This window comes from Athalia rosae, chromosome 3 (genome assembly GCF_917208135.1).
Source record: "Athalia rosae chromosome 3, iyAthRosa1.1, whole genome shotgun sequence".
Classification (NCBI taxonomy): Eukaryota; Metazoa; Arthropoda; class Insecta; order Hymenoptera; family Athaliidae; genus Athalia; species Athalia rosae.
The window spans coordinates 24,600,352-24,627,424 of record NC_064028.1 but is presented as its reverse complement, the minus strand read 5'-3'; the positions used below and the strand labels follow the sequence as shown (position 1 = coordinate 24,627,424).

Genomic DNA, 27,073 nt, shown 5'->3' with positions numbered 1-27,073 from the left:
GGTGCCGTTATATTCCCATAGTAATAATCGTCGTCCGGTGAGCAGGAAGAGATTTCCGATATCTGCAACGTCATGCCCGGAACATTAGTCAAATTGGTTAAGCGGTTCACCTGGTTATCAGGTTGTTCATCTTCCACTATCGATTCGGTGATTGATAGGCTGTTATTGGTACGTACATAACTATACACACCGGTGCCGATATTAAACGCGTTCAACAGACTTCGCAGATGACCATAATTCGGACCTACCCCTATCGATACAATCCCAATAAACCTTCGATCGGTGGAATCGTCGCGATGGAAAAAACAAAAAACAAAAAAAAAAAACAAACAAATTTATTTTATTTACGTTCCGCCTCCAGTTTATACACTCCGATTCGCTCCACGTTGTGTAACGAAAATCTGCACAGTTATCACGTCAAGTGAGATCAAAGGCGTGACGTCGCAAAGTTGTCTTCCTGATTTTCACGGGATTTGAGATTCAAAATTTTCTGAAGAGGGTTCAGAAAGTTTTCATACACATACACTTCCATCCTCAGGGAAACTCAAAGTCGAGTCATAGTTCACAATTCACACGACATTTTAGGTCGACTGCCGACAATTCCTGTGATTTTCTACAATAATTTCTTCTCTCTTCTGCTTTGAGGGCCTCGGATGTACGTACGTACATAATACATACAGATGCGACACGGTACCATGGGGATGAAGTGATATCACGCGATTGCGAAACTCCGAGGCTGACTCGGTCGCCCTGTAAGAAAGCGTGTCGTCAGGGGTCGATAATTACCGGATGACTGATTATGTTTACCTGTTACTAATAATTCGCATTCGACGAAGTATCGCATCGCCACGTCATTGATCCGTGAAATATGATAAAAAAGATGACCGTAAAAAACTAATTACTCGAATAATTGCCAGATTTCGCAGTAAAAAACGCACACGTGCAGACGCGAAAACCGAGTGGCTAGAAATGAGAAAATAGAAACAAAGTAAAATCACAAAAACGAACGGCCATTGTACGTTGTCAACAAAACTTAATTAAACGGTCGCTCACACCGGTCCAGATCGCGTGGAATATAACATTCCAGGTTGTTCGGAGTTTAGTCCGATGAACGATCGCATCGGTAAGAGTAATCATTAACATTATTGTTATACGGCTAGGGTCCGAGTTTGAAACGTTCCATAATTTAACGCGGTTGAGTGGAAAATGTTTTAATATGAACGTATGTACGGAAAATAAAGCTGCGGTGGATGATCTGGCGGTGATCTTTACGGTTATTAGTAAAATTTTTCGCATAAAACGGCGGCGACGACGCGACACACAAAAAATCTACTATACGCACACAGGGTGGCTGGTTCCGAGTGAAATGCCGCGTTATTATCTAGTAAACTTTGAGTGGCACGGAAAATTTTTTTGAGGAAAAGTTGCGGGGTCCGGAGGGTGAGAAAACTTGACGTCGACCAAATTGTTTCAAATGAACTTGCCCGAGTCACTGTCGGGAGAATGACAGTACCGCCTTCGCCTTCTTCCACGTCTTCGCAAGGAGGGATCCAATGTCAGAAGATTCGTTGTGGTTTTTGGGAAAAAATTTTCACGCCACGACGTTTCGTTGAAAAAAAAAAATCGAGGTGACCGTAGAGTAACTCAGACGGAGTTATTGAGAAATCGAAGAGTTTTACTACAAACCAGCCACCCCGTATAAATAATTACGGGATTACTCTCGAAGAGAAAACAAGAGTAAATGAATAAGTTGAAAATGTATATATTTATGTATAAATTATTAGGTATTTCTTTTTTATTTCCCGCTCCCAAAGCACGTATATATATATGTACCGTACATAAGAGAACATGGTCTATACAGCTGTGTACTTCATCGGTAGGTTCTTCTTAGGTCTTTTCTCAGACGTTAATTGGGGTGGAGTAAACTAATTGAAACGTGACCTGCTATATAATGCTGCAGCGTATGTATAGCTGCTGCGCATCAGAAATTATATCGGAGCTTCTCGGAATACCGTCTCTGATTTAGCTGCGTTTTTTTATTTTAATTTGGTTTTAGTTTTTTCAGTTCTTCTCCCATTTAGTCTTGTTTGTTTGCGTTAGCCTTACTTTTTATCCTGCGCGAGATCTGCCCGAACCCTTTTTAGCAACTAATTTGGGAATTTCGGTGCACAAGTTCCCACTTGCTGCGTGTACATCATCGTCGAAGAATTTATAATTACATACAAACCACCCACGTCGTAAATTGGTCGCAATTCATCAAGAACCTGGGCGATTTTTTACGTTTTTTTTGTTCAAAATTTTTCCCGCTCTCGTTTCGTCGAAGTTTTCTCCCTCTGTTCGTCGGTTCCAGTTATATGTTGCCTATTGAGTCTCTTTTCCCATTCTCATAATCTCGGTCAACCGTGGAACGGAAAAACCTGAACAAAAAAGAACAGGCGCTTCAAAAACGCACGAAACGAAAATTAAACGCGTGAAAATAAATAATCTCGACCTGTTTCTTTGGAAAAATTGAAAGAAAATAGCTTTCGTTTCGTTCTAGGAAATTTCAAAAGAAAAAGAGGGAAGAATCTGTTTTTTGTTCCCGGAGTGTAGAACGTACTCGAATTTATAAATGTGGTCCATGAAAAAATAGCGGATCATGACGTCGCGAATGCCGGCGGTGGTTGAAGTTTATCGTAATTAGCATTAGTATTTATTATATTGGGTTTGATTCGTTGATTCATTCGTTCTCAAGTAAGAGTATATGTGAGAAAGAAAATTTTTGCTTCTACTCTCATTACTTTCCATTCTTTCTTTCGTTATATTATATTTTGCAAATTTTCTCTTTTTTTTTTTTTGTTTGATTTTACTTCTTTTCCTACAATTTGAGGGAATATAAATGCAAGTAGATTCGTTATCGGTCCAATTAAGGAATATAATCGAGCGATAAATTAAAAAATTTTCTCCAGCAGTTCCCCGCGCGACCGTTGCGAACCGGTGAAACCGCTTAAAAGTAATTTAGTTCCGCTCCACGGATTACGATGAATTAAAGGACCGATTTCTCGCTCGTAGAGGCGTGCAAAATTAATAGCCATCAAAAGTTTGCTACCTTTTACTTTATTTCAATTTTTTTTTTTATTTTCTTTTATTTCATTTTTCTTTTTGAAATTCAGTTTTGTATTTCTCTTGTTTTTTTTTTTTTGGCTTCTTCCCTTCTAGCGTACATGAAATGTAATAATTACATATGTAATCGCGGGAAAATTGAACAGTTCGCTTATTCTGTACAACAATTTGAATTCTGCTGCTAAATATTAAGAGCAAGGCAAGAGAATTGAAACGACAAAGAAGGAAAACAAAAAAATTATACGATTCGACGACGCGGTTTTATTTCAATGTACATATATGTACAGCTGCCTACGTATAAAAATTAGAGCGCCGTATTATTATCTTTATTACTTCATTTTTCGCTTCCCCCCATTCGTTCAATGTGAAAATATGATTTTATCTCGAATTTTATACAATACAATTTGAAAAAATTATGTAACTGGATGGCAAAATAATTAGGGCGGGGAAAAATACACCGATTAATAACAAAGAAACAATAACGACCGATCCGGTCAATTTCGGGAAATTAATTAACTGTGAATTGGGATTATAAAAATTTTTAAATTCGGGATTATTATATTTTCCGTCGAGATGAAACAAAGGAATGGGGAAAGAAAAGGGACAAATTGAATGGTAGGCTTATCATTGAGGGGTGTCGAAAAAAAACTGAAACAATTCGAAGCGCTCGCAATTAAAGGTGTCAACCGGTAAATACATATATGTACGTACAATATAAATGGATGTATGGTTGTCGCTACATATGTTAGCGCATTAGGTAGAAGTCACGACGCGAACGTAGTGGTATGTGAACTACACGTCCGCGTTGGTAATCCGCGGTGAACAACAAGTAGCGTGTGGTTGTATAGAAAATTATATATTCATTAGGTATATACGTCGACGTAAATGAAATTTAGATAGACGCTTGGTATGTACATAACTATGTACATGTACGTGGTAATTGAACACATCCTAGATGTATCCTTATCCGCACAGCGGCGGAAGGATGAATAAATACAAAATATATGAGTCCGCACATTAGTGTGGCTACATGGAAGATTTAAGTATAGGTATATAGGTATTAAAACACCTCCACTCCCTCGTAAATTTGTGAGCTAAACTATACGCGAAGTGTAGAGTATATAAGACGATATATTACTTGAGAGTCTAGCATGCATAACTGACCCCGTCAGAACCCGAAATTTGAATAATATTTCACTTAGGGGATTGGGTTTGTTCGGTACCCCGTCGTGGGGCCAAGTCCGGAGACAGGAGAAGGTTCTGCATTTTCGGTATACGATGTATAAAACATACGCACGTACTTGTGGATGTGTTACACCTGGAAAATTTGGAAAATTTCATTCTCCTTCAATAGCCTGGATTCGATCGGCGTTGAAAAAAGAGACTGATCCAATTCCTTCGCTTCGGGTCACATGATTTATTTTTTTTTCTCCTTTATTTTCGGGGGATCTGGGCGTTCGTCCTCGTGGTACCCGGCACTGCAGGAGGATACATTCGGGTATTATAGATATTCAGAATTCGAAAGCGGAGGAAGGGAAAAATTTTTCAGAAAACGAAAAGCAAATAGACGCAACGATATTCGGACGCGTTATACGTATTATTATAATCTTCAGATTAATCGTCCATAATTTCTAGGCCCCTATTTCACCGCCCGCTTTTATATTATTCCCTTGTCTCTAGTTTATTCCTAACCGTTTTTCATCCCCCTGTGCATGATATCCCCTGCGCCACCATCACATCCACCTATATAGTATCTCGTGCTCCGTTAGACAACCGCGCGATCGCATAACCCGTGTTTCCACCTTTTTGTCGTCTTTCTTTTTCCTTTTTCCTTTTTCTTTATTTAGTTTTTTCTTTATTTCTCCACCCGTCGACCCGCCTCTCTATCATCGCGACTATTGTGTGTCGAGGACGACGCGCCGCGTGGCTAAAGGGCTCGGGATACGTACGCGACGAGCCCGTTGACCGTTTTGTATGGTAATTTTATCGATGATTTGTCTCACCTCCCGCTGCTCCAAATCCTCTTTTATTTATTTTCATTTCATTTCCCGCCCTCAGCTTCCCTTTCTATTTTCCTCTTTCTCTGCCTTTTTTTTTCTTCTCATTCCCTTCCCTCCGCTCGTGACAATATAATGATTCGAACGTGTCAGTGGTAATAAAAAATTGGGCCCTCGAAGGGAAAATAAAAACTTCGAATCAATCGAGCCGTATTTCGTCCCACCTAATCGTGTATTCGTGTTGCAGCAGTTATGGCTTATTCATTCGACGCGTTACCAACACCCGAATTGTTCGAATAATTCGCAGAGAGCTCTACTCAAATTTCCGTCCGCTACGCCCAATTCCGTTAACACCCCACAGCAAATGACGCATGCACCGGAAATGGTGTCTCTTATTCGTATAATATTTGTAGACCGCAAGGGTAGAATTACCAATCGTTTCGGTGAAAAGGAACCACGTAATTGTGCACACAATTTTCTAAGCCCCCGAACTATACGGAGAGAGTCATCGCAGAGGTGACCGAACAGCCGGGGACTAATAAACGCCACGCCTATTCGGTCACCTCTGCGCTGATTCTCCCTGTACAACGTTCATGAGCGTCGGATATGTAGAGGACAAAATATTTATCACAGTTTCTTCGAACTTGAGATTGTGTACGTCGTATTCCATCGGACGAGGAAAATGATGTAAAAATATTAAGATGGATGAATTCCATCGTACCGCACATACGTATGTTTGGAAGCTGGATGATGAAATTTCCGATGATTAATAATTCATAGCGTGGAGAAATTTTTCGCTGATTCCGTAACTAATTTCTAGCGTCTGTTGTCCGCACGGAAGCTCGATATAATTTTATTATATATCATGCGCAGGTTTAACAAGGTTTGCCAACTTTACACCCTTGTGGAAAAGGGATGTTTCCGTCTAAACCAGGTATTACGTTAACACAAGAGCCGTAGTACGACTAATACACAAATATAGTATAGTATATAGGGATGTATCTGGCGTTTCGAAGTCAGGGTTTTAACTTAATTATAAAAGTTAGAATTACTCCTCGGCGCAGGTTTGTAGACGGGCGGGCAGGTATTACGGGTGGCCTCGGTATGCGTGGTCCGCAAACCGTGCCGAGTAAAGTAAAAAAGTATAATACGTCGACTGCCGCGTGCAACGTGGAAAGTTTTCGGCCCACCGAAGCGAACATTTAAGTTTCAATTTAACAGGATAAATGCATTATTTATTACTTGATTTTGACAGTCGCGCGCCTCCTTCTCCACCCCCGGCGGACGAGTGTCCTTCGAATAATGCGAGCCAATAATTACCGGGGAAAATCGGTTGACGCGACAACACCAACGTTATGTTACACATAAATATGTTACATAATATTTCCAGATCTACTACATGAAAAAATTCATTCGCGGTATTCAACTGGAAATCCATCTGGTGAAAAACGAGGGTGCGGATTGTGAAAAAATATCGAACATCAGACCTCGATGCGTGTTGCTCTTTTTTAATTTTTTTCTCTTTGAATTCTTTTGATTTTCAACCAACAAATATACAACTTTCAGCGCTATAATTGGCTTCCAAAATACATGGAGAAAAAAAAAAAAAAAACCGACTAGCCGTCGACAAATAAATAATCCGCGGTGAGTGATGGGCTTTTGAAAAATTACCCGAAACTGTTATGGTATAGGTAGCGTTAATTGACCGAATTATTTCCACCCAAGTTTATTCGAGTTTTATTTATTTATTTTTTTTCCGCTTCGCGTTTTGAATTTTTCAGCCTCTAACGGCGGCGAAGCGGGGTCGATCGATTCAAAATTGTGACAAAAAAAAAAAAAGAACCGCGTTCGTATCAGCGCGCGGGAGCGTGCGGAGGAGATAAAAATTTGTTCACCGTATATATCAGTCATCGATTCCGTAATCTCGTTACACGTAAGAACGCGTAAATCGACAGGACGTACGCGGTGAGATAATACGGAGGTGCAGCGGCAATGGGATTTTCGCAGGGTGGCGAGCAGCGATCCGCCCAGTGCCTGGGACGTATCTCCGTGCGGCCAACGAACATCACGGGGTGCAACCGCAACAGACAACGAGCAACTCGTCACGTACGTAGCCACGTGCACGTGTACAAATCGCGGGGATGTGCGATATCGTACACGGGGCACACGTAGAGAAATTCACGCGTACAGAGAGAGGCGGCGCTCGCTATACGCGTCAGAGTTTCGCATCGTTCTCGTACAATGCGCTACTCTGGAAAGGCACAATTATCACTACTCGTCGAGGTGGTGCGGGACACGTGATACGAAAGGTAGCGCTACCTCCTCTGTGTGCCGCGCGTACATCGATGTTTCCGCATGATACGGTGGTCGTGTGTTGCAGAAACTAGAAACGAACGTTGCACAACGCGCGACGAGAAACGGACGCGAGAATAGACGGGTAGGAACGGGTGTACGGTAAATGTGCACCGAAATAGAGAAACGCGCGGGCGATAGAATGACGCCGTACAGAGTAATAGTGATGCTGATTGTTGAATTGTGATGCAGATATCCGCGCGTAGATATTTCTATCTCGCGTCGACGTATCCGCACGCGCTATAAGTATTTTGATTTTCCCCTATAGAAGCCCGCGTACCCCATCCCGTGAAAACTGACGATCATTTCCCCCGTGTCCCCGTACCAACGTGGCGGGTGCACTTCTCGTACGTTCCATACTGCAACATCGTACGCTCGACGTATATCGTTCACCTATTTACCCATAGGCGCGTCAATATCCGCAGGGTCGCAAGCCTCCGACCTCTTCTGTCTCACCCTTCACCCCCCTAGGCCCCCTCTTCCCCTGCGACCGGTGAAATAGTTAAATATTCATAGGAAAGGTGGACGTGTGGTCGGGCCACCGCATAGAATTATACGTGCGATCGGTGAAACTGAACCGCTCAATGTGTTTGAAAGTTTTTTTTTTCACCACGGTACGCGGCCGCACAATCGATGATAATTATACAAGCGCGGTGAAGTTGGGGGGAGAATATTTCTGCGATTACCCGTTTCCCGCACTCGCATCGAAGAAAAATGACCGTTGCTATGAACTCGGAGAAATGACGGTCGTCGTTCGATTCCGAGTGAAAATTCTTGGCACCCCCGTCGCGTGACTAATACTCGTAGAAATGATATCGAAAATAAACAAATATCACGTCGTTGGGAGAATATAGTTTTTTCCGCGGTCTTTACAACGGTATTCGCTGACCAGTCTTACAAAAATACCTCCTACTCTTGTGTTTCTACGACGATCGTGTAGCGGAGATCGCGACATTCCGGTACATTCTTGGCGACGTGTGTAGGAGTTTTTTTTTTTTCTTTTTTCTTCTCCTCCTCTTGACTTTTTATATTTTCGGGTATCCGTATACGTACGTACGAGGAAAACGCTGCACGTGAAGTTGAGCTCGCTGTCCGGTCAGTTTGTTTCGTGCGTCCGCTTTTCCTTCCAATTCGTTTTGCGCGCCCCGCGGAATTCTGTACGGTTCGGAAGCTTCGTCGGCTTCGGATGGGCTTAAACCGGGGATTCTCTACGGCTTATTTGTTTCGGAGCTTCTAAAAATATTATGACGAATATTCTCGAGACCCGGAGCGCGCGGTAGGCGCCTAACTGGTGCCTGGCGCTAGTCTCTGGGACATCGAAAAAAACCAGGAATCTTATACAATATAGCTGATACACTTCCGACTGCAGGCCTCGCTCGGATTCAAAGAATTCACATTTGATTCACTCTCTGGTTCTCCTCGTTTTCTCGTTGAATTTTTTTTAGGAATAAAGATGAAAACATGTGTTCTCCAATTTTGCATGAACATGGTTGCGGAAATTATTCGGATTGAAAATTTGACAAATTGTTCGATCTTCGGTAGTTTTCAGTTTCCAAATTTCAGTAGTTTTGTTTTTTTTCTCTTTTTAACCAGAGACAATTTTTCTTAAAAATTCCAAATTGTTTCTAGGCGTCACTTGTTGCAGACAGACGGCGTCCGTCGGAGAAGCTAAATCTACCTATAAATATTCTACCAAGAACCAGAAGAAGAAAAGGAGAAAAAGTATCGGAAGAAAAATAAGTTTCAGGAGTCCAACGAGGGATAAAGTTTTTCTTTCAAATATATTTTCTGCACCATATAGGTATAAGGTAAAGAGAGCTGGAGGAATATATCTTGTCTTCCGAACTTATTGTTCTTTGGGTGAAGATGGGAATTTGTTAATCTTGCTCTTTCAAATGTGCTTTCTATACCTACACACATAACGAGGGTGAATCTAAGAATAGAAAATGGGTCGTTATCTTTTTTTCTCTATTTTTGCCAGTAAAATATCCCCTTTGCGGAATTATTCGACTCGGTAAAAAGGTTGATACGATCACAGGGTGCATGGAACACTCGTACGGAGGTTTTGTACGTAAACGGCGGTGGGGCGAAACGAGGCGAGGGAAAAAAAAAAGAAAAATTGTGTATGGAAAACATAATTATTTTGTTGATGCACGATGAGATTGCGGAGATAGATGTAGCGGTGGTCGCAGGCTCCGCGCAACTTCGTTCGTACCACGCATATACTTGAAAATGTGTTTTATTATTTTTAAAGTTAACACGCTATAAACTGGAAAGTTCTGATGAAAGGATAAAACGAAAGTAAAAGAGAAAAATAGAATAAAATAGAAAGGCTCTATCATTTTGCAGCTGCCACATTATTGCAATGTTGTCGCTATTCGAGGGGTACATGTATTTACCCAAGCATACGTGATCGATTTATACCGCGCACGCGACACTCCGTAACAATGAAACGAGGATTGGCATGATAAAAAATGAAAATTTGTCGAAATCATTCGGATGTACATCGATTAAATATTTTCACCAAAATGTACACTGTTACGTTTCGGCGTATGGAGTTTGGAATTCCTTTTTCTCCCGACATCCCACGTTCGTCGACGTCGTTTTTACAATTAATGATATTGTTTTTCCACCTGATACAGCAGCGGAGTGTGTAGCGAAATTGTATTGTTTTTGTTCCAGCGAAACGTTTGATCGTAAGTGCCATGTGCCATGATAATGGTCGGCCATTTTTCCCCCTGCCTTATACTATGTTATTTTATTCGTGGGCTGTTAGAGATAAGCAAAAAGTGATATTAAATTCACCATCTAATGACCTAATCCCCGTGATATATCCCATCGCGATGGCAGCGTCGTAGTCGCGGTAGTCGTCATTTCGACGGTCATTCGTCGTTCGCCAATCCCAATTTCAAACTCCTAATTCCGTTAGCTTCATCTAACGAACCACCGCCGATAAACCCTGTACTGGCAGTGTCATTTGGAACCGTGAGTTATGCCAGCTACGATCCGGCAGCTGAGGTCGTCGGTCAAACAGCTGCCCCGATTATTCGAATAACTTGAATATTTCATCACCTCTAAGCAAATACGCATACTACGAAGCTAATACCATACAGTCGTAACACACCCCGCATACCTTCACCCTGCAGTGGAGCAAACATCGCGAATTCGTAACGTCCGAAATCGCCCACGCCGTCCGCACCACGTGTCCTTGTCGGAAAAAGCGTCCCGGTCATTCCGAACACCTTTAAGATATTTCGCAGTTTCTCCACCGATCCTGCGAATATTTCATCAATTTTTAGTCCTCGATACCCCCCCGATATCGCACATTCTCTCTACGATCTATACATACGATATATTGTTACATGTATAAGTATTCCGAATGGAATGTAAAAATATTCAAAAATCTTTCGACTCGAAGTTTACTTCGGAAAGTGATCGAGGATGTATAAAATTCTTAAATACGACGAGTTGATTTATCGCCTCCAATTTTATTTTATTTTTTTCTTTTTTCTTCGTTGTTTTTCGGAAATGAAAATTCTCCCGCCCCTCCCCCGTTGCAAAGTTGAAGCAAAATTAGTAAAATACCTCGGTGACTTTATGAGAGCTGAAGAGGCGCGTTGAAAAAAAAAGTTCGCTTGAGGAGGGCCCGATTGATACCGGCAAAAGTTTGCCAATAATTAAATTCGGTCATATATATAATAATTGAGGGGCACTAATTGAATGAATTCTCCCCCTCCTGTCCGCCGATCTTCTCTGCAGCCGGATCTGATGGTTCTCGATAAAAAGACGGAAGAAAAGAAAGAAAAAAGAATGAAAAATTTCAAACAGTAGTTAGGTATTTGGGAGATTCATTATCAAAGATTACACATAATTCTGACGCCTTTTTAAATAAATTCTCACTCGATAAACCTGAGAAAGAATCACAAGACTGAAAGAAAGTTTCCAAATATCTTAGATGGATACTTCATAATCAGAGGTTGTAAAAAATTCGTTGTCCCGAAATATCCCTTCAACAATTGTCCTATTTCATTCGATTTCAGCTAGTCGATTCTATTTCTCATCATTTTTAGTTACAGATTCAATTGCAGAATTTAAAACCATCACAGTTTGCCTATATTTAATACGCTTTGAACTTCTAATGAGCGTTGATTGAATCCAGCTGTTGTAAAAAAAACGAGAGTAAAAAAAAAGTTCTGTTTTCGTGCCAAAATATCTAATGAAGTGAACTGCTTCGCTACTACCGGCCGCTGCACCGTTCGCAACAAACCGACTGATTCTGTTCGATAATTTGCGCGATTCGTCAATGGCCGATACATCATCGAACTGCACACGACCAAAACTCGCGTGAATTCGCGTTAATTCGCAGATCGAATCGAACTGTACACAATCAGGTTAGTAAAGAGACGAGAGAAAAGAGAAAAAAGAATATCCGAAAAAAATCAACAGCTGACAAAATTTCACGAGGAAGAACTGAAACTTTCGGTTCGATGATCCGTTCGTCAGCGAATTACCTGTAGCAATCTTTTAACGAAATAACGAGAAGATTGAATGGTATCAGAATCAACAGATTTCTTTTATTTGCTTCCATTTTGTATTAAATTTTGTACTGCAAAATGGAAGCAAATTATCGCCATTGGATAAAAAAGTAGAGCAGATCTGATGGCACTTGTAGGATCGAAAATCAGAAGGGACTGACGCACGAAAGAGTGAGCATAACTCAGAAAGAGCTTTTTGAGTCGGTTGAACTTTGCATTTTGCATGGGTATGACAGAGGTACGAATGAAGTATTTCACTCGAACTGACCAGTTCATTTCTACGATTCTCAATGATTTCAGACTCCCGCAGAAAATATTCTTCCATCTTAAAAATAGGGGGTGCGTCGTCTTTTTTCGTTCTCACTCCCCGGTATAACGTGAGGACGGTTTCGGGGGCTTGGATCTATTCGCGATGAGGCCTGCGCTGCATCTTAGGCAGAAATTAGCATCTCTTTGCAGGTGTAGTATACTTAGAATGTCGGATACCACTGTACGGTAGAATAGAAGCTTGTAATGCAAATGATCACGTGCATTGCCCGGGAGCTCTGATGCATTGTCGAGCGGAAGTGAATTGTTGCTTACGAAATAACGGTCACGTGGTATCGGAATGTACGGAGCGTGCGATCGATACGTATTTATCGACATCGGCCGCACGAGTGCATATCCACTCGTGGTGGTGTGCGTTCGGTAATAATTTGACGTTATTGAACTCACGTTTGTTTTGAAAATCCAGGACATCGTCGGCTCCGACTGTCGTCCTTTCGCGTAGCAAAAATGAGGCAAATATGATACCGATGAGGAGCGATTCACCGAATGACATTTTCACCGATTTGTACAACGTTATCACTGTCTCGTACTTCATCTGTCTCGTTTGGGGGGGAAAAGAGATAAGTGAAATGAAACACTGCACAAAAGATATCCTGTTGATTCGATGGTATATTTAGATTCGAACACCTTGAGCATTGACACATCGATATATATGTATATCTCGTACGGCGACTTATTTATATTTCGTCGTCGGTTGTGTGGAATACTGTGACGGTATGATTTGAAATTCACAAAAAAAAAAAAGTCCCGATGAACACTTTAAATTTGTTTAAACTTGAATATCTATCAGGGAATCGTCGATTCCGATTGTGAATTTAAACGACCACCTGGTCCGCGCAGTTGTTGCCACCGATCTATAAACGCGATTCGCAGAACGCCGCGTGGGTCGCTAAAGCAACTATACGTTCTCGTTTATTTAGTTCCTTGTGTATCTAGCTCGGGCTAAATGAAACTTCCAACTCTGATCCAGAATCGAATTTTATTCAACTTTCACGCCTATTTATTTCCATGGAAATGTCGGCTTCACCCCTCTCGTCCTCGTCCTCTTCCGCTCCGCTCCCCTTCTCACTTCGTTGACATTAGCTGCAGATTTTCAAACGCGCATCCTCCGTGTGTCGGCTGGTACGATCTTTTCCCACTCGTCCGAATTTTTACCGGTAACACTTTGTTTGCATGAAAATATTTTTTGTGCCTCGTGTCTTCTGAAATTCTTCGAATTGTGCGTCGAAACGAACTGCCAAAGGTCCATCGCGTAGTCAGGTTACCAAACCTGAGACCCTTTCTTCCTTTTTTTCTTTTTTCTTTTTTTGTTTCCTACTTCAGTCTATTCTAACGACACACATGCAGTTCATTATTATCACCCTTCAGGGAACTACGTACACGCTGCATAAAAAGACACGTTACACGTACAGTTACGCGCTTTTCAACTCGAAAAAATCTTTTGATTATAACGAATAAGCCGACACGGGATACCGTGGCTCCGTTCACCCTTCACTTTTATTGCGGTCCAAGCGCGCACATATTCTTCCCCTTTTTTTCTGGAAGGGAGTTTTAAATATCTCTACTCGTTCTTCAAACGGACTAGTAACGCCTCGTAAAAACGGTGTCAGCTGAAGGGATTCTTTATTTTTCTCAGTTTATTTTTCACCGATCGGTCGTCATATTCTTGTATCCGCACATCGTCGCACTGTAGATTCTTAGCCCTACATTTTTGACGAGATTGGTTGAAACGGATTTACGAAATTTGGAAGTTCAAATGTCGACTTTATTTATCGGAGCCCGCCATTTTTTATCCCCTTAGCCCGCGGTTCGTGAACGTTATTTGAATTTTCACGTTTTTCCTATTTCATTTACACGCGTCACTTGAAAATTTTGAAAAAAATTCCGAATCGCGCGACGGAGGGGTGGGATTTTGACGGATCAGCCGTTTCGGATGATTTCGAGTTTCCGGTTTATTTCTCCGTTTTAGGTATGATCGTAGGTGACGCGGAACCGGCGAAGAATGCAGCTGCGGAGGTTCTTCTTCTTGTTCTTATTCTTTCGACTGGTGCACTCTTGCCGCGGGGTTGTCGGTCGCGCTGGCAGCGACTATCGCCACACCGAAACTAAAACTGAAGACATGTGCGGAGTCCCCGCTCGTAAGAGTTGCCGCTGCTGTTCCTGCCAGTTCCCCAGTCCCTGGTCGTCTACCGCGAGAACACGCTCGCGATCCAACCGAACACGCATTTTTACTCACCCATGATGCACCGATGCCTCCGATGCGAGCGGCACAAACCGCGCTAGAATACAACACAGGGATGCGTCCGTCACGTGTACACGTACCCGCGACGCACGGACACACGTCCACGTGAACACCGGGAAACGAATTATACAGAAATAGGCGCACACATGGGAACCCGAATCCTCTGCACCGACGTACACGTGACACGGAATACGCCGCTAGAGCTTTTATTTTCCTCCGTGACTTTTCTCGATGCGTCATCCCGCGCACACCCTACCATGTTCCGGACCCCATACCGCAGAACCCACGGGAATCTCGGAGTACCGGAGAAAATCAATTTTATACCATGGAATTGTTATTTATACCGAATCCCGTTCCGTTCAAACCACGGACAGTTTTCAGGAATAGTCTCCGAAGAGGGCAATCTTCGGGGAGTATTTCTCCACCCGAAATAGTTTTCATTCGTTGTTGTTGTTGTTGTGGTTTTTTTTTCTCTATTCATTATTTTGGTTAGCGGCACGCAGGGGAAAGAGGTTTCCGATTTTTTCGATCTATTTTCGGTCGGTTCCGACCAAAATCTCGGAGATTATCGGAGGATTTTTTACGAGATCGTTAATCTCCGTGTTTTTGACAAATTCCAAAGTTCCGAGGGTTTCGCTGTTAAACGTTGCGGGATGGTCGGTACGGTTTTGGTACAAAATAGTGTCTCTCCACGTTGCTACGGTAAAGTTTCAGCGGTGCACTTTGCAATGCTATTTCCGGACCGACAACTAGGGGATCGGTACATAGCTCTCGTTACCTTCGTAAACTGCAGTGGTATTTCACATACGTGTTTACCTCAAGAGTAGCGGTTTAGTTGAACCGCAAACAGAATTATTTCGCTACGCCAAAATAATACCAACTGACCCGCCGCTGGACGGCGGGGTGGCACCGGCGGAAGTACCTTCAAGTGCAAATTTTGAATTAATCGAGCGACAGTCATATCGCCCGAAATACGAAGACTGGATTCGCACCTGGGTACGTCGCAACGCGATATTTATCCCATCGTCGCGTCGCTCCAATGGAATTACACGGATTTACACGCCGCGGGAATATTTCGAAACGCCTTTTATCGATGTTCCGTAAACTCGGCAATAAATTCTAATGCTACCCCCGATTCGTATCAATTACATCGTCTCTTCTAATTCTATTAGTTATATTATACTCCGTGCGCCTCTCCCCCGGGCCCACGTGCCCCGATGATCACCGCGGGTGCAGGTGATGGATAGCTTCGGATATCGATCGGTTTTTCTCTTCCGTCGATGATATTATCGGACCTTCCCTGTTATTATATTGCTTCGGAGGAGTCGACTTAATGCATCGATATTTCATCATACGACGCGATCGCGAAGTGCAAAACCCGACATATTTCGGGATATTTCTTCGCTCTGATTCTTCGATTCCGCGTACAGACGGAGGACTTTGGGCATAGCGGTCGCCCGTTTTCCCCCCCGTTCTCACTCTCCTTTCGCTTGTGTCAACCCCGGTCGCAATTCGCAATCAAAACTGACATAATCCGAGTAGGAATTAATATCGGTGGACGGTGCAACGTTCCTGTGTCGTGCGCAGCGTTACACGGCCATGTAACCCGCAGTCACTCAGCCCGGCGAACTCTGGGTGTGTTGCGGTTGTACGTCTATTGTATAGAAACGATGGACGAGACCTCATCTATGTTATACAGATATCCACCGTGCGTTACACGTCCTATGAATGGATCACCGTAATTATAACCCGCCGAATTGATGTCCGCCGACTGATGCGCGAGTCAACCGCACGCGTATATATATTGGCACCGAGGACCGATCGGAACTGCGAATTTTCGAGAAATCATGTCCTCCCGTGACCACCGCCGGTTAGGATTATAAATCTGCTCGACTCGTTGGCGATATCTTGTAGCTGCTCGTTATCCCTAATTGGAAATATCGACGAGCGGTATTTGAAGGAAGCGAGAATCAGGACATTACAGCGGTGGAAAAAAACGCCGTGAAAATTAGATCAATTGATGATTGTCGATCGAACGGCAGCTGGACGATGTTTCGAACAAAGCGTATGCCAGGAGGAAAAAGGAAAAGTGGTCCCGCATATTTATCGGGAGGCTTATACCGTCTGTAATCGGAGCATTTCAATGATTTCTCGAAGCTGCATAGGTAGGGTGGTCCTCGACTGTACAAACCCCTTCAATTCCAAACCACCTGAATCTATTCAAATGTCTTCTCGGTGGTACTGACGAGCTTATTGTTCCTGTAATTGACGTAATTACCCATCCACTGGAATATAATCGCGTATTACCTACCTCGCCGCTGGACGTTGCGGTGCCGGTCGCGGTCTGGCGTTCCATCCAAAACCGTGTGCATATCCGAAGCATTGTTCTCTCTCCGTAAGTCGATGCCGGGTGATTCGAAAGCGGTTGAGAAAATACGCTCCGCTTTAACGATTTGCATTTTTCTTGAAATCTTAAAATCCTCCCGAGTCGCTCGTTGGTCGCGACGACGCGGGGGTCGAACGAAAATCGATTCCGGTCGATCGGATACGTAATCGCGAGGGGTGCCAGCTGATTATTTCCAACAATTTTCGCGTCGTTGTAACAAGTTTCCATGGAATTTTAATTTAACGATGTTGATTCAGTAGCAGCTTTATTTCTAGGAGTTCCGCGTAAACCGACACCCTCGCCCTCCCCCCCCTCCCCCCCCACGTTTCGTCGGATGGATGGACTCGCTACGTCGCGTCGGTGGGGGTTGATACGAGAGCTGCCGGCGGGTTAAACCGCGCTAGTTATTCAATTATGTAAATGTCCCTGAATTCGGACTCCGAATTTCGGAGATTATACCGGGAGGTCTAATTAGTGATTCATTGCCGACGCGGAATTAAGCAAATGGATTTAGTAACGAGAAGACTACAGCGAGTCATACTATTATTCGGCGTGACCCCGCGCGCGGGGCATTATGGTCCACGATATAATTAGCGATGAAAAGAGAGTAAAGTAAAAATTTGCTTTTCCTTTTTTTTGTTTCTCTCCTCTTCACGTTCGACGGATTCCGCCGCGGCGCTTCTCCTTCTCCACGATCAAGAGTGCCGCCGGTAGCGTCATTTTTCTTCTTCGGGAGCCCCAGGCCCCCGGCCCCCTCCAATCCTGATCAGCCCATGGCCGGAGCTATCACTTATCCCATATATACGGCGCAATCTTCGGAAGTGGAAAGGCCTGAATATGGTACATAAACGGATGAGTCAGAATTCTCTATATCACCCCATAACGTTATACGTTTACGTATTACCGCCAGTAGCCGGTGAGTAGTCCGCACTTACGGTGACGCGGTTTTATTTTTATGGGGGATTCGCGTGCCCCGAAATGATTCACAACGTATCTCGCTGTATGGCCAGTCATTTCACCCGGTGCTATCCGTCCCACGCCCACCCCGCATCGATTATCCCACCCTCTTTTTAAACCACGGAACTAAAGCGAACAAATTACATCGGTTCTCGAAATCTACGCGCATAAAATTAAAGCTATGAAAAATCAGAGTACAGAATTACTCGGGCGAGAACGTGGAACGGGCGACATGATGGAAAATTGGAAAAAAAAAAAAACAAAATAAATACTATTCAAATGGCGTTTTCGGAATTTCAATCCATGGAATCGACCCCCGGGTCAATCGAACGAATATCGATGTTCTTTCCCACGCATATGTTATTCGGTTTGTTCGATCATGCCTTGGACTTCGGGGACGTTCCGGGGGTATTTGTAACATATCAGGATTATAATTGGCCGGCAGATCGTCGGGGACATAATTGGGAACCGGTTGATTAATTCAATGCGTATGTTACCGTAGCATACGATATACATAATAATATAACCATGCACGGTTCGTTCTGAATTAGGTTTTCAAATATTCATTAGCTCGGTGGTAACCTAGTAATTATTATTCGTACCATCTGGGACTCTGGATGTTACCAACAGGTGCCTATGTCTCTCTCACCTTTGAAGAGTATGTGAAAAATGTAGCGTTTCTCTCGTCTTTCATCTACTAATCATTTTTGACTCCCAGTCATTTTTATCTATTTCTCCAATCGAATTATCATTTTGTCTCATCTTCAAAAAGATGAAAATCTCTCGCGAGAAGCCACCGAATAGTTTGTCTTTCCGTTCCTCATCTGCGGTAGCATAGTGGGTAAAAGATCAAAAATAAAGAGAAGAAGAAAAAACTCGAAAAACAAGCTGGTTTCGAGTTACGATTGACGGGCGTCACGCATCGGTTCCAAATTTGAATTCATTGCCGTGTAACTTTGAGGGGGCGAAAAAAGTCGTTACCAGAAGTCGTTACGCCATGTATTCCATATTGCAGTATTTAACGGCGAAGTTTCGAGAATTCAAAAATTAAGAGGGTCGTCCAACTTTTAACTGCGTAGACACCCCATTCCAGTTATCTTCCGTGGCTCTAGAAATACGTAAGGCAAAGAATAATTTCCTTTAAAAGACTTTGTTTGACAAGCTAATCCCTACAGGCGTTTAGGAATAGCGGTATATACATATCCTTTACGTATACCATACATCTTGCACTGTAGAAACCAGACGCCCTCGGGGTCCCGAGGGATCGGGATCGCAGAGAATTCCTGATCTCGAACTAACTACACTCCTGTATATACCGACTGACGATGAGTTAAGTTTTCAACGAAAAATTGGATCCCGTCGAAGAGCAGGGTAGGTGGATACGTTAGGTACGGTATACATGCACGCGTATGTATGTAACTTAACAGGAAGATACCACGTGGTATATTCTCTACTCTTAAGATACACCAGGCTTGCGGCTATACTTTGAACATTCCCTTGTAGGAATTTCATTCATTATTCACACAAGTTTTTCGAACAACTACCTACACCTTCGTCCTCTGTAATATAGGTCTCTATTCTATGAATGGAAAATCGATAAGACTGAATCGAAATGAAAACAATTATGAAATATTGACTTTTGACACAAGAATTGAAAAAAATCGAAAAGATACCTCATTGGATTTTTTCGATTTTTGGGCCACAAATGAAGTATTTAAAAAATCAATTGTAGGACACTTTTTTAACGCGATTTGGCGCCAGGAATCCAAATCTAAAAGAAAAATCGACCTATCTCTAAAATTGACCGAGTTATCGCCAATTTTCACCTTTTTGGGGTCAAAAATAAAAAATTGATCTCTGATTCGATATTATTGTAATTTGAGCTTAGGAATCCGAATCCGAAAGAAAAATTGATCTATCTTCAAAAATGACCGAGTTATCCCCATTTTTTCGCATTTTTTACCATAAATTTGAAGATATCTCGAAGGGAAAAAATCGTAGCTCAATTTGGACCACGGATTCGTGTTCCTGAGGTCAAAATACATAAGAAAAGTGCCATACGATCAATTTTTAAAAATAAAAATTTTTGGCCAAAATTTGAGATTTTTCCAAGGGGTACCCCTTACGATTTTTTCAAATTTTGGACGAAAATTTTTATTTTTCAAAATTGATCGTATGGCACTTTTCTTATGTATTTTGACCTCAGGAACACGAATCCGTGGTCCAAATTGAGCTACGATTTTTTCCCTTCGAGATATCCACAAATTTGTACCAAAAAATGCGAAAAAATGAGGATAACTCGATCATTTTTTAAAATAGATTAATTTTTCTTCCAGATTTAGATTCCTGAGCTCAAATTACATTGAGATAGACTAAAAAATAAATTTTTTATTTTTGACTCCAAAAAGCTGAAAATTAGCGATAACTCGGTCAATTTTAGAGATAGATCAATTTTTCTTTCAGATTCGGATTTCTGAAGTCAAAATACGTCAGAAAAGCATATTGGACCCATTAAAAAAAATGATTAATTTTTTGCCCAAAAATCGAATTTTTTTTCGGTTCTTCAAGAGTAATCTCACACTTAATTAGCTCAGGAATCCAAATCTGACGGTCAAAATAATCTACTCATGCAATCGATCGAGTAATCATCAATTATTCGCTGTTGGAAGCATAAAAATTATAGGGGACATATCGTTTATTTTTAGTCATAGACCCACTTAAGTAGATTCGTCGCAATCCATGCATACGTCGAAATATTCGAATTCTTCAATTTACCAACGAGCCCGAGCTTTGCTGGAGTCAGGTAGCCAGCAGCGTAGCGCTATGTTGTGAGACGTCACCTTCGAGGCTGAGCAGAGGTCACGCCCCACAACAAACCGCGCGCCCGTGGCTACCTGACTCCCTCGTAGACCTCAGGAACACGAATCCGTCGTCCGAATTGAGCTACGATTTTTTCCCTTCAAGATATCTTTATTTTTATGCTGAAAAATGTGAAAAAATGGCGACAGCTCGATCAATTTTAAAGATATATAAAGTTGGCTGGCGGATTCGGATTTCGGAGATCGAAATACGTAAGGAAAGCTTATAAAATCAAATACTTTTTTTCGACCCCAAAATCGAACGAAATCCAAGGAGTGACGGTCATTCAACTGCAAAAATTTAAAAGCACGTTGTAGAATAGGAAAATCAAATCGTATTTTTCATCATCTTTCTTGTTTCGCCTTCTTATTTTTTCTTTATTTGTTCTCTGGTTTTATCTACGAGGAAGAAGATACAGGGATGATAAAAGCGCCAGCTGTTCGAAGCGCGCGTCCCTCGCCTATAACTTATTCGAGTGAGTTGAATATATCCGGTGATGTATATGAGCGAGAATTTCTATATAAGTACGAAGCGAAGTGTTCGCGCACTTGATTCTTCTTTTCGCGCCGAAGTATAAGTTCTCCGTGTGCCACGCGTGACCGACAAGGAACTCCGGATAACGAGGCTGCAGTAAAATAAAAGGAAAGGGAAAAGAAATGAACTGAAATTTTCTGCAGCGGGGAGCAGCGGCGGATGTGGAAATATAAAGCGGAGCTACCGCCATATGCGGGGACCACCCCACGTGTACGTGTAGTATACTTCAAACGGGTAATATCCGTCAAATTTCCGAGCTTTAAGAGCGGCTCTCGTTCTTCAGTGTTCTAATAAGTCAGCTCACCAAGTTTTTTGGTACGTGGATCGCAAACTCCGTTTCGCTGTTCTTTCCATGTATCGAATTCAATTCCCGCGCTTTCATAATCGCGTCAATGTATGTACGTGAGACTTCACGTTTCTCGAGGCGTTTACAGGTATTTCAATTCCCGGAAGATCGCAATCACATATTTTATAACTAATTGGATGAGCATAGTGAAGATCTCTTACCTTCCGTTTTAGCTAATTATGCGCATACTACGTTGCGATACATGGAAATTTTTTTTCACGTTTCTCATGAGCGTTCCTTCAATTATTTATATCCTCTTTCTCGACATCGAATAGCAGAGCGTCGAAAATCGATGTAGAAGCGATGGATTTCTTCGTGGAATTTTCCCGCGTCAATTTTACCTACCTATATCTGTAGAATATCGGTGATCGAAATGTTATACTCGAAGCATCCGGCGAACTATAGCTGCGCCTGATAAATAAATCATAAAACGAATGAAGGGCGTAAATAGAAATGCGAGAAGCTATCGAATTCTCGGAGAGGAGATTTTCTCGGATTCGTGAACAAAGAGAAGCACGAAGAGAAAAAAGTAAATGAAAAAAAAAAAAGCTCCTTTCGCTACTTTCGCGAAAACGAACCAAGTTTGTAAAGTTATCGCGGAAATTGGTGCTTTGAGGATTCCGAGCTCGGCCAAAAAACAAAAAAAAAAAAACCTGGAATCATTAAAAAGAGCGCAAGTCCTGGGTCACAGACGCAGATTCAATTTTTCAATTTCACGTGTACGAAAAGTGTTTCAGAGATCTATCGTTCGAAATAAGAAAGTCTAAAATTATGTCGAAGCCTAGCTCGCGAAATCTTCTAGAATATTTTACCTACGTTCGGACGAAAGTTTATCCGCGGTGTGGAAATGTCCGCGCGTCGTGCCGAAATAGAAGAACACCTGTCCCGTTGGAAAAGGAGCAATCCAATCTCTCCACTGGTCTTTTCCCCCCACTCGGCCGCCTTATCCGGCGTTCCAACACCGTCGAGTATCATCTCGTCCCTCTCCCTCTCGCGCTTCTGTGCCTCACATCCGAAGCAGCGGTGGTTCTGCAGATGCGAACTCTGGGCTTTAACAGCTGAAAATCAGTCCGTGTGCGCTCGCACCTTCCCGACCCCTTGGGATCATCATGAATAATTACCTACCTCGTACCGCGAACCTATACCACCTCTAATGTCCCTTCGGACATTCATTTATACCAGAACCTCACGGATATCGAATATAAAACGAGAAGGAATGCGGGAACCCCGTTCGTCCGCGTGTCCGAATAATCTTTTTCCTGACGAGCTTTTTGAAAGCTCGAGTCAGGATAATCGATCTGTAGAGAAATTGTTGACGTTTTCAATAACATTCGAAAGCTCTCGTCATTCGGGTGAATTAAAATTCCATTCGAATGATTCGATGTAAATTTTGTTTGCTATAAAAGCGAATGATAAAATAAACTCTGACTCTAAAACGAGAACGAGGTCAAGTTGGGTTAATAAAAGTTAACGCTTTAGCTGGTTAGCTGTCAGTCGTTTTCAAAGCTGCACCTATATACGCTTGTAGTAAGGTGAGAATAATTCAGGATTTACCGGCAATGAATTTTTCAAGCAACCCTCGAGTAAAAAATTCTCAGACCGTCTATTTTCAATCCACCGTACCACAGTCCGCAGCACCGCCACTCAGTTTAATTCGAGTTTGGACCAACTGGCAGCGGGAATAAAATTTACTGCTTAAAAGCTTTGTTTGTTAACAAACACGAACACACGTCCATCTTAAATTTCATGTTCGAGGTCTTCGCCCGTACACGGCATTCGAACAACAAGCTATCGATACGTCCGATAGAATGAGATGAAAAATTGTTGGAAGGACGAGAAGAATCGAGTCGTTTAAATACGCGTATAGGATGCGTCCGGTATGTTTGTAAATCGGGTCGTGAATGAGCTCGCAGATATACGTAGATGCAAACGTATTACTTTTATGCAAGTATTGCAATTTGTCAAGTTGAGTTATGCCGTTCCTACTAGCTGCACGTATACTCCAGCGTGAGCTAACTCGCTAGTGAGGCAACTTCAGGTGATCTGTAGCAAAACGACGACTCGAACTGCAGTTCAGCATCAGCATTTTTCAACAAACGCGGAACAAGGTGATGAGTAGCTACGTATATAACGCGGTATAAAGAACCCAATAGCGAAAGGAAATCGCGAAGAAAGCTCGTGAGCTTTTCACTGCCAACGGGATCAACAAAATAATGAATTGTCATTGTAATACGCGTATTATCTTCCTGTCGGTCTAGACGGGGAACAATTTTATCATAATGTCAGACGCAGACCTGTTTATTCAAATATAGTTTCTCTAAAAATACAACAAATTGCATTGAATTCAGTCTGGTGGCTGTCTGCGTATTATTCCACGTTGTGGCGATCTATATCCGCGTATATTCCCACACGTGCGAACTATCGCCTCATCGTACACTTATACTACGTCCACAGCGAATTTTGAGAAATTATTCTTGACTTTTGGCTTCGGCACCTCTTCCCGTTTGGCTACGTCAAAACGATCTTATTTCATTTTCGCGTACACATATATGTAAGTAGGTACGTATAAATATATGTACGTACGTTGTGTACATGGAATATATGCCGATTTACACTCTGTACCCAGACGAAACCTTGAGTTTAGTGTTTCAACCCGACTGAAAAGACGCCGATCGCTAGACGGCGAAAAGTTTAGTGCGAAATGCACTCAAACATTTAGGGAGAAGTTTTTATCGAAGCGATTCTTCAACGAAATATTTCCCATTCTTAAACGGTCTTCCTTTTTTCTCCTCTAGACACCGACGATCTCCTCGCTCGAAGCTTCTTTCAAAATTCGTCAGCCCTTTCAACGATTTTAAGTTGAACCGTTTTTCAGTTACTTTTCGGAGCTGTTCTCAGTTCACTCGATGTTTTGAAAATAAAATTTCTACAATAAATTGACGTATTTTGCCACATGAGAGCACACGATTTGATATACGCGACAAACTATGCTCGGAATTTTAAGGACTGGATGAGCTTTTCCCCTCGGTCTTGCACATACGAGTTACAGGGAACAACTATGTATAGCGTCCTAATAAGTAGGGTGAATAACCCTGAAGATATTTAGATGTAGTAGAGAAAAATGAAAGAGGAGAAAAAAAAAAATATGGTTCTGTTTCATGTGAGTCCTTTTCTTTGAACATGCTACCTCGAATACCTTTTTTTTCTTGATTTTGATCTTACCCAGTTAATTGACAAAAAAAAAAAAAAAAACACGAGTTCCTAATAGTCCGAATATCAGATTCCTCAAAGGGTCGATGACCTTAACCCTGATTGAGCGAAGTGTACAGCTGCCTAGAATTCAGTCCTAACGTTCATTCTGCGTCAATGGACCGAAGAAGCATCTTCTTTAGCCGGACCCTGCGAGGGACCGTAAGGGATGCGATTCGACCTCGACTCGGATTGATCGGTAATCGAAGAGCTTTATAAACTAGGTATCTTCCGGAACCCGAACCCGTGTGCCGGTGCTTCAGTTTTTTTGTTCCTTCGTTTTTCATTCGCAAAGCGTTTTTCGACATCAGACCTTGAAATCCCGTGAACCGGGGGGTGGGGCGGTGCAGCGGAGAGTGCAAAATTGGAATGAGTTTTTTTACTCTTTTGGATCACGTGGCGCGATTCCCAAAGGACCGGGTGGCATAGGTGCAGCAGAGGGTATATAATGCCCACCTAACTTATAAATAAACTGCACGCAGAAATAGATGCCGGGAATAAATACCGGCAGTATAGTGCAGGCGATGTTGTAAAAAGGGAGTGAGCGAGAACGATTTCAACTGGATAAAATGGGATGGAAGTTTGACTGCGAGGAAGGTGGGAGCAAGGAACGTTTGAAATTCGTTCGTTATTTGAAGTATTCGGTATTTATCCCTCTCTTGTTTCTGTTTTTTCTCGTCGATTAGTCGCCCGGACCACACCGCGGCATTTTTCTCTTTTACCCGTCTCTCTCTATAGCTACGCGGTACAGAGCCTACGTGGAGAAAAGGAGCGATATTTAAAGGGAGGAATAGTAAAAAAAAAAAAATCCGATATTTTTATACCCGGAGAAACGAGAATCTACGAGTGAACTGGAAGTCTAAGAAAAATAGAAAACTCCAGAGGGACGGGTGGGGCGGGGGAGAGCAACAACGTGAAACCAAACACACAACGCGTTGACAGCGCGCATAGGTATATCGTGTATACCCAGTGGGGCTGGAAAGTAAAATCTATACAAATATATTCTAACGGTAATCTTTAAAATCCTCTGACACGCGCTTTCGCTTAACCCCCGGACACAAAACATCCCCAAATAGGATTACCAATAGGGAAAAGCCGACGACCTTCTCGGCGCGCCGCGACGGAAATTGAAAAAAGCACCACCTGCTTTCCGTCAAGGGCGCCTGATTCACCGTCGTCGGTCCCATAGGTGGGCATACGAATTCCGAACTTTCGGGGTCTCAATAAAATCATAATCATGATCATAACGCGGGAGCTTTGAAATTCTGGAATCGAAAATGAACGATGTCCGTCGGAGGGACGAAGCGAAAGATCGATCGATCCACGTCATAGGCTGGTGCAGATGGAGCGGGAATTTTTCTTTCGAACTGACCTTGAATCTCTTGTTGGTCGGGAGGCCTTGTATTCCGGGGTAATATCGTTAGGGAACGAACTGTGTAACATCGACGAGGGTCGAGAAGCTGTCCTGCATGATGTTACGGGAAGCTTGAGGTAAGACCGCAAACTCGGAAATCCAGGGTAGATCTCACTCAACGCTTGTCACGACGTCGAAACCTGTGACAACAAACAACAGCTAACTTCGAGTCCTGCGAGATCAGCTGCTTTACTCTCTCAAGAGTGGTCCGAAGCCGTGGGATCAATCGGGAAGAGTTTTCAGAATTTTCGCTCCCTTTTATTCGCGTTTCATGAATCGCCGTGTCGAATCTGTTTCCCATTAGGAAAAAAAAAAAAAAAAACAACAACAACAACAAACAACAAATCAAATACCGCAAATTCCTGTAATCGGATCGAAGGTAATTTACACAATTTTCATAGCTCGCGAAAGAATTTTCAGAATGATATTAATGCATGCGTATATTACGTATACCGTTCGACAGTGAATTAAATTCGTGTTGGCTGTCAAACTTAATTCGAATTTCCCTAAAATAATTCCGTGAATTTCAAATTAACCTTGTTATAGACGGAAAGGAGCGGGGGGAGGGGGAAAGTTCGAAGCGGAAAAAAAGTTTTTAGAGTTGAATTTTAGATAATAATTTGCGGTAGCCGTGAATATTCGCGCGTCCGTGAACAGCGTGACATAGACGCGTGGCGTCGCAGCGCGGATCGGAAAATATTTCGAATCATCCTACGTTTCGGATTGAAACATTCGACTCGGAGTCATAGGTCCGAATAGTGGAAATAAATAGA

At 42.5% G+C, this 27,073-nt stretch overlaps 1 protein-coding gene across 1 annotated transcript in view; it reads right to left on the bottom strand.

The window, feature by feature from the left end:
• LOC105686909 (hemicentin-1) overlaps positions 1-14,512 on the bottom strand; it is a 64,920-nt gene extending 50,408 nt beyond the window's left edge. The window contains exon 1 of the mRNA XM_012402164.3: positions 12,701-14,512. Within this exon, the coding sequence (XP_012257587.1) occupies positions 12,701-12,848 (148 nt within the window). The 5' untranslated portion in view covers positions 12,849-14,512. The remainder of the gene's footprint in view (positions 1-12,700) is intronic.
• Between the last annotated feature and the right edge of the window lie 12,561 nt (positions 14,513-27,073).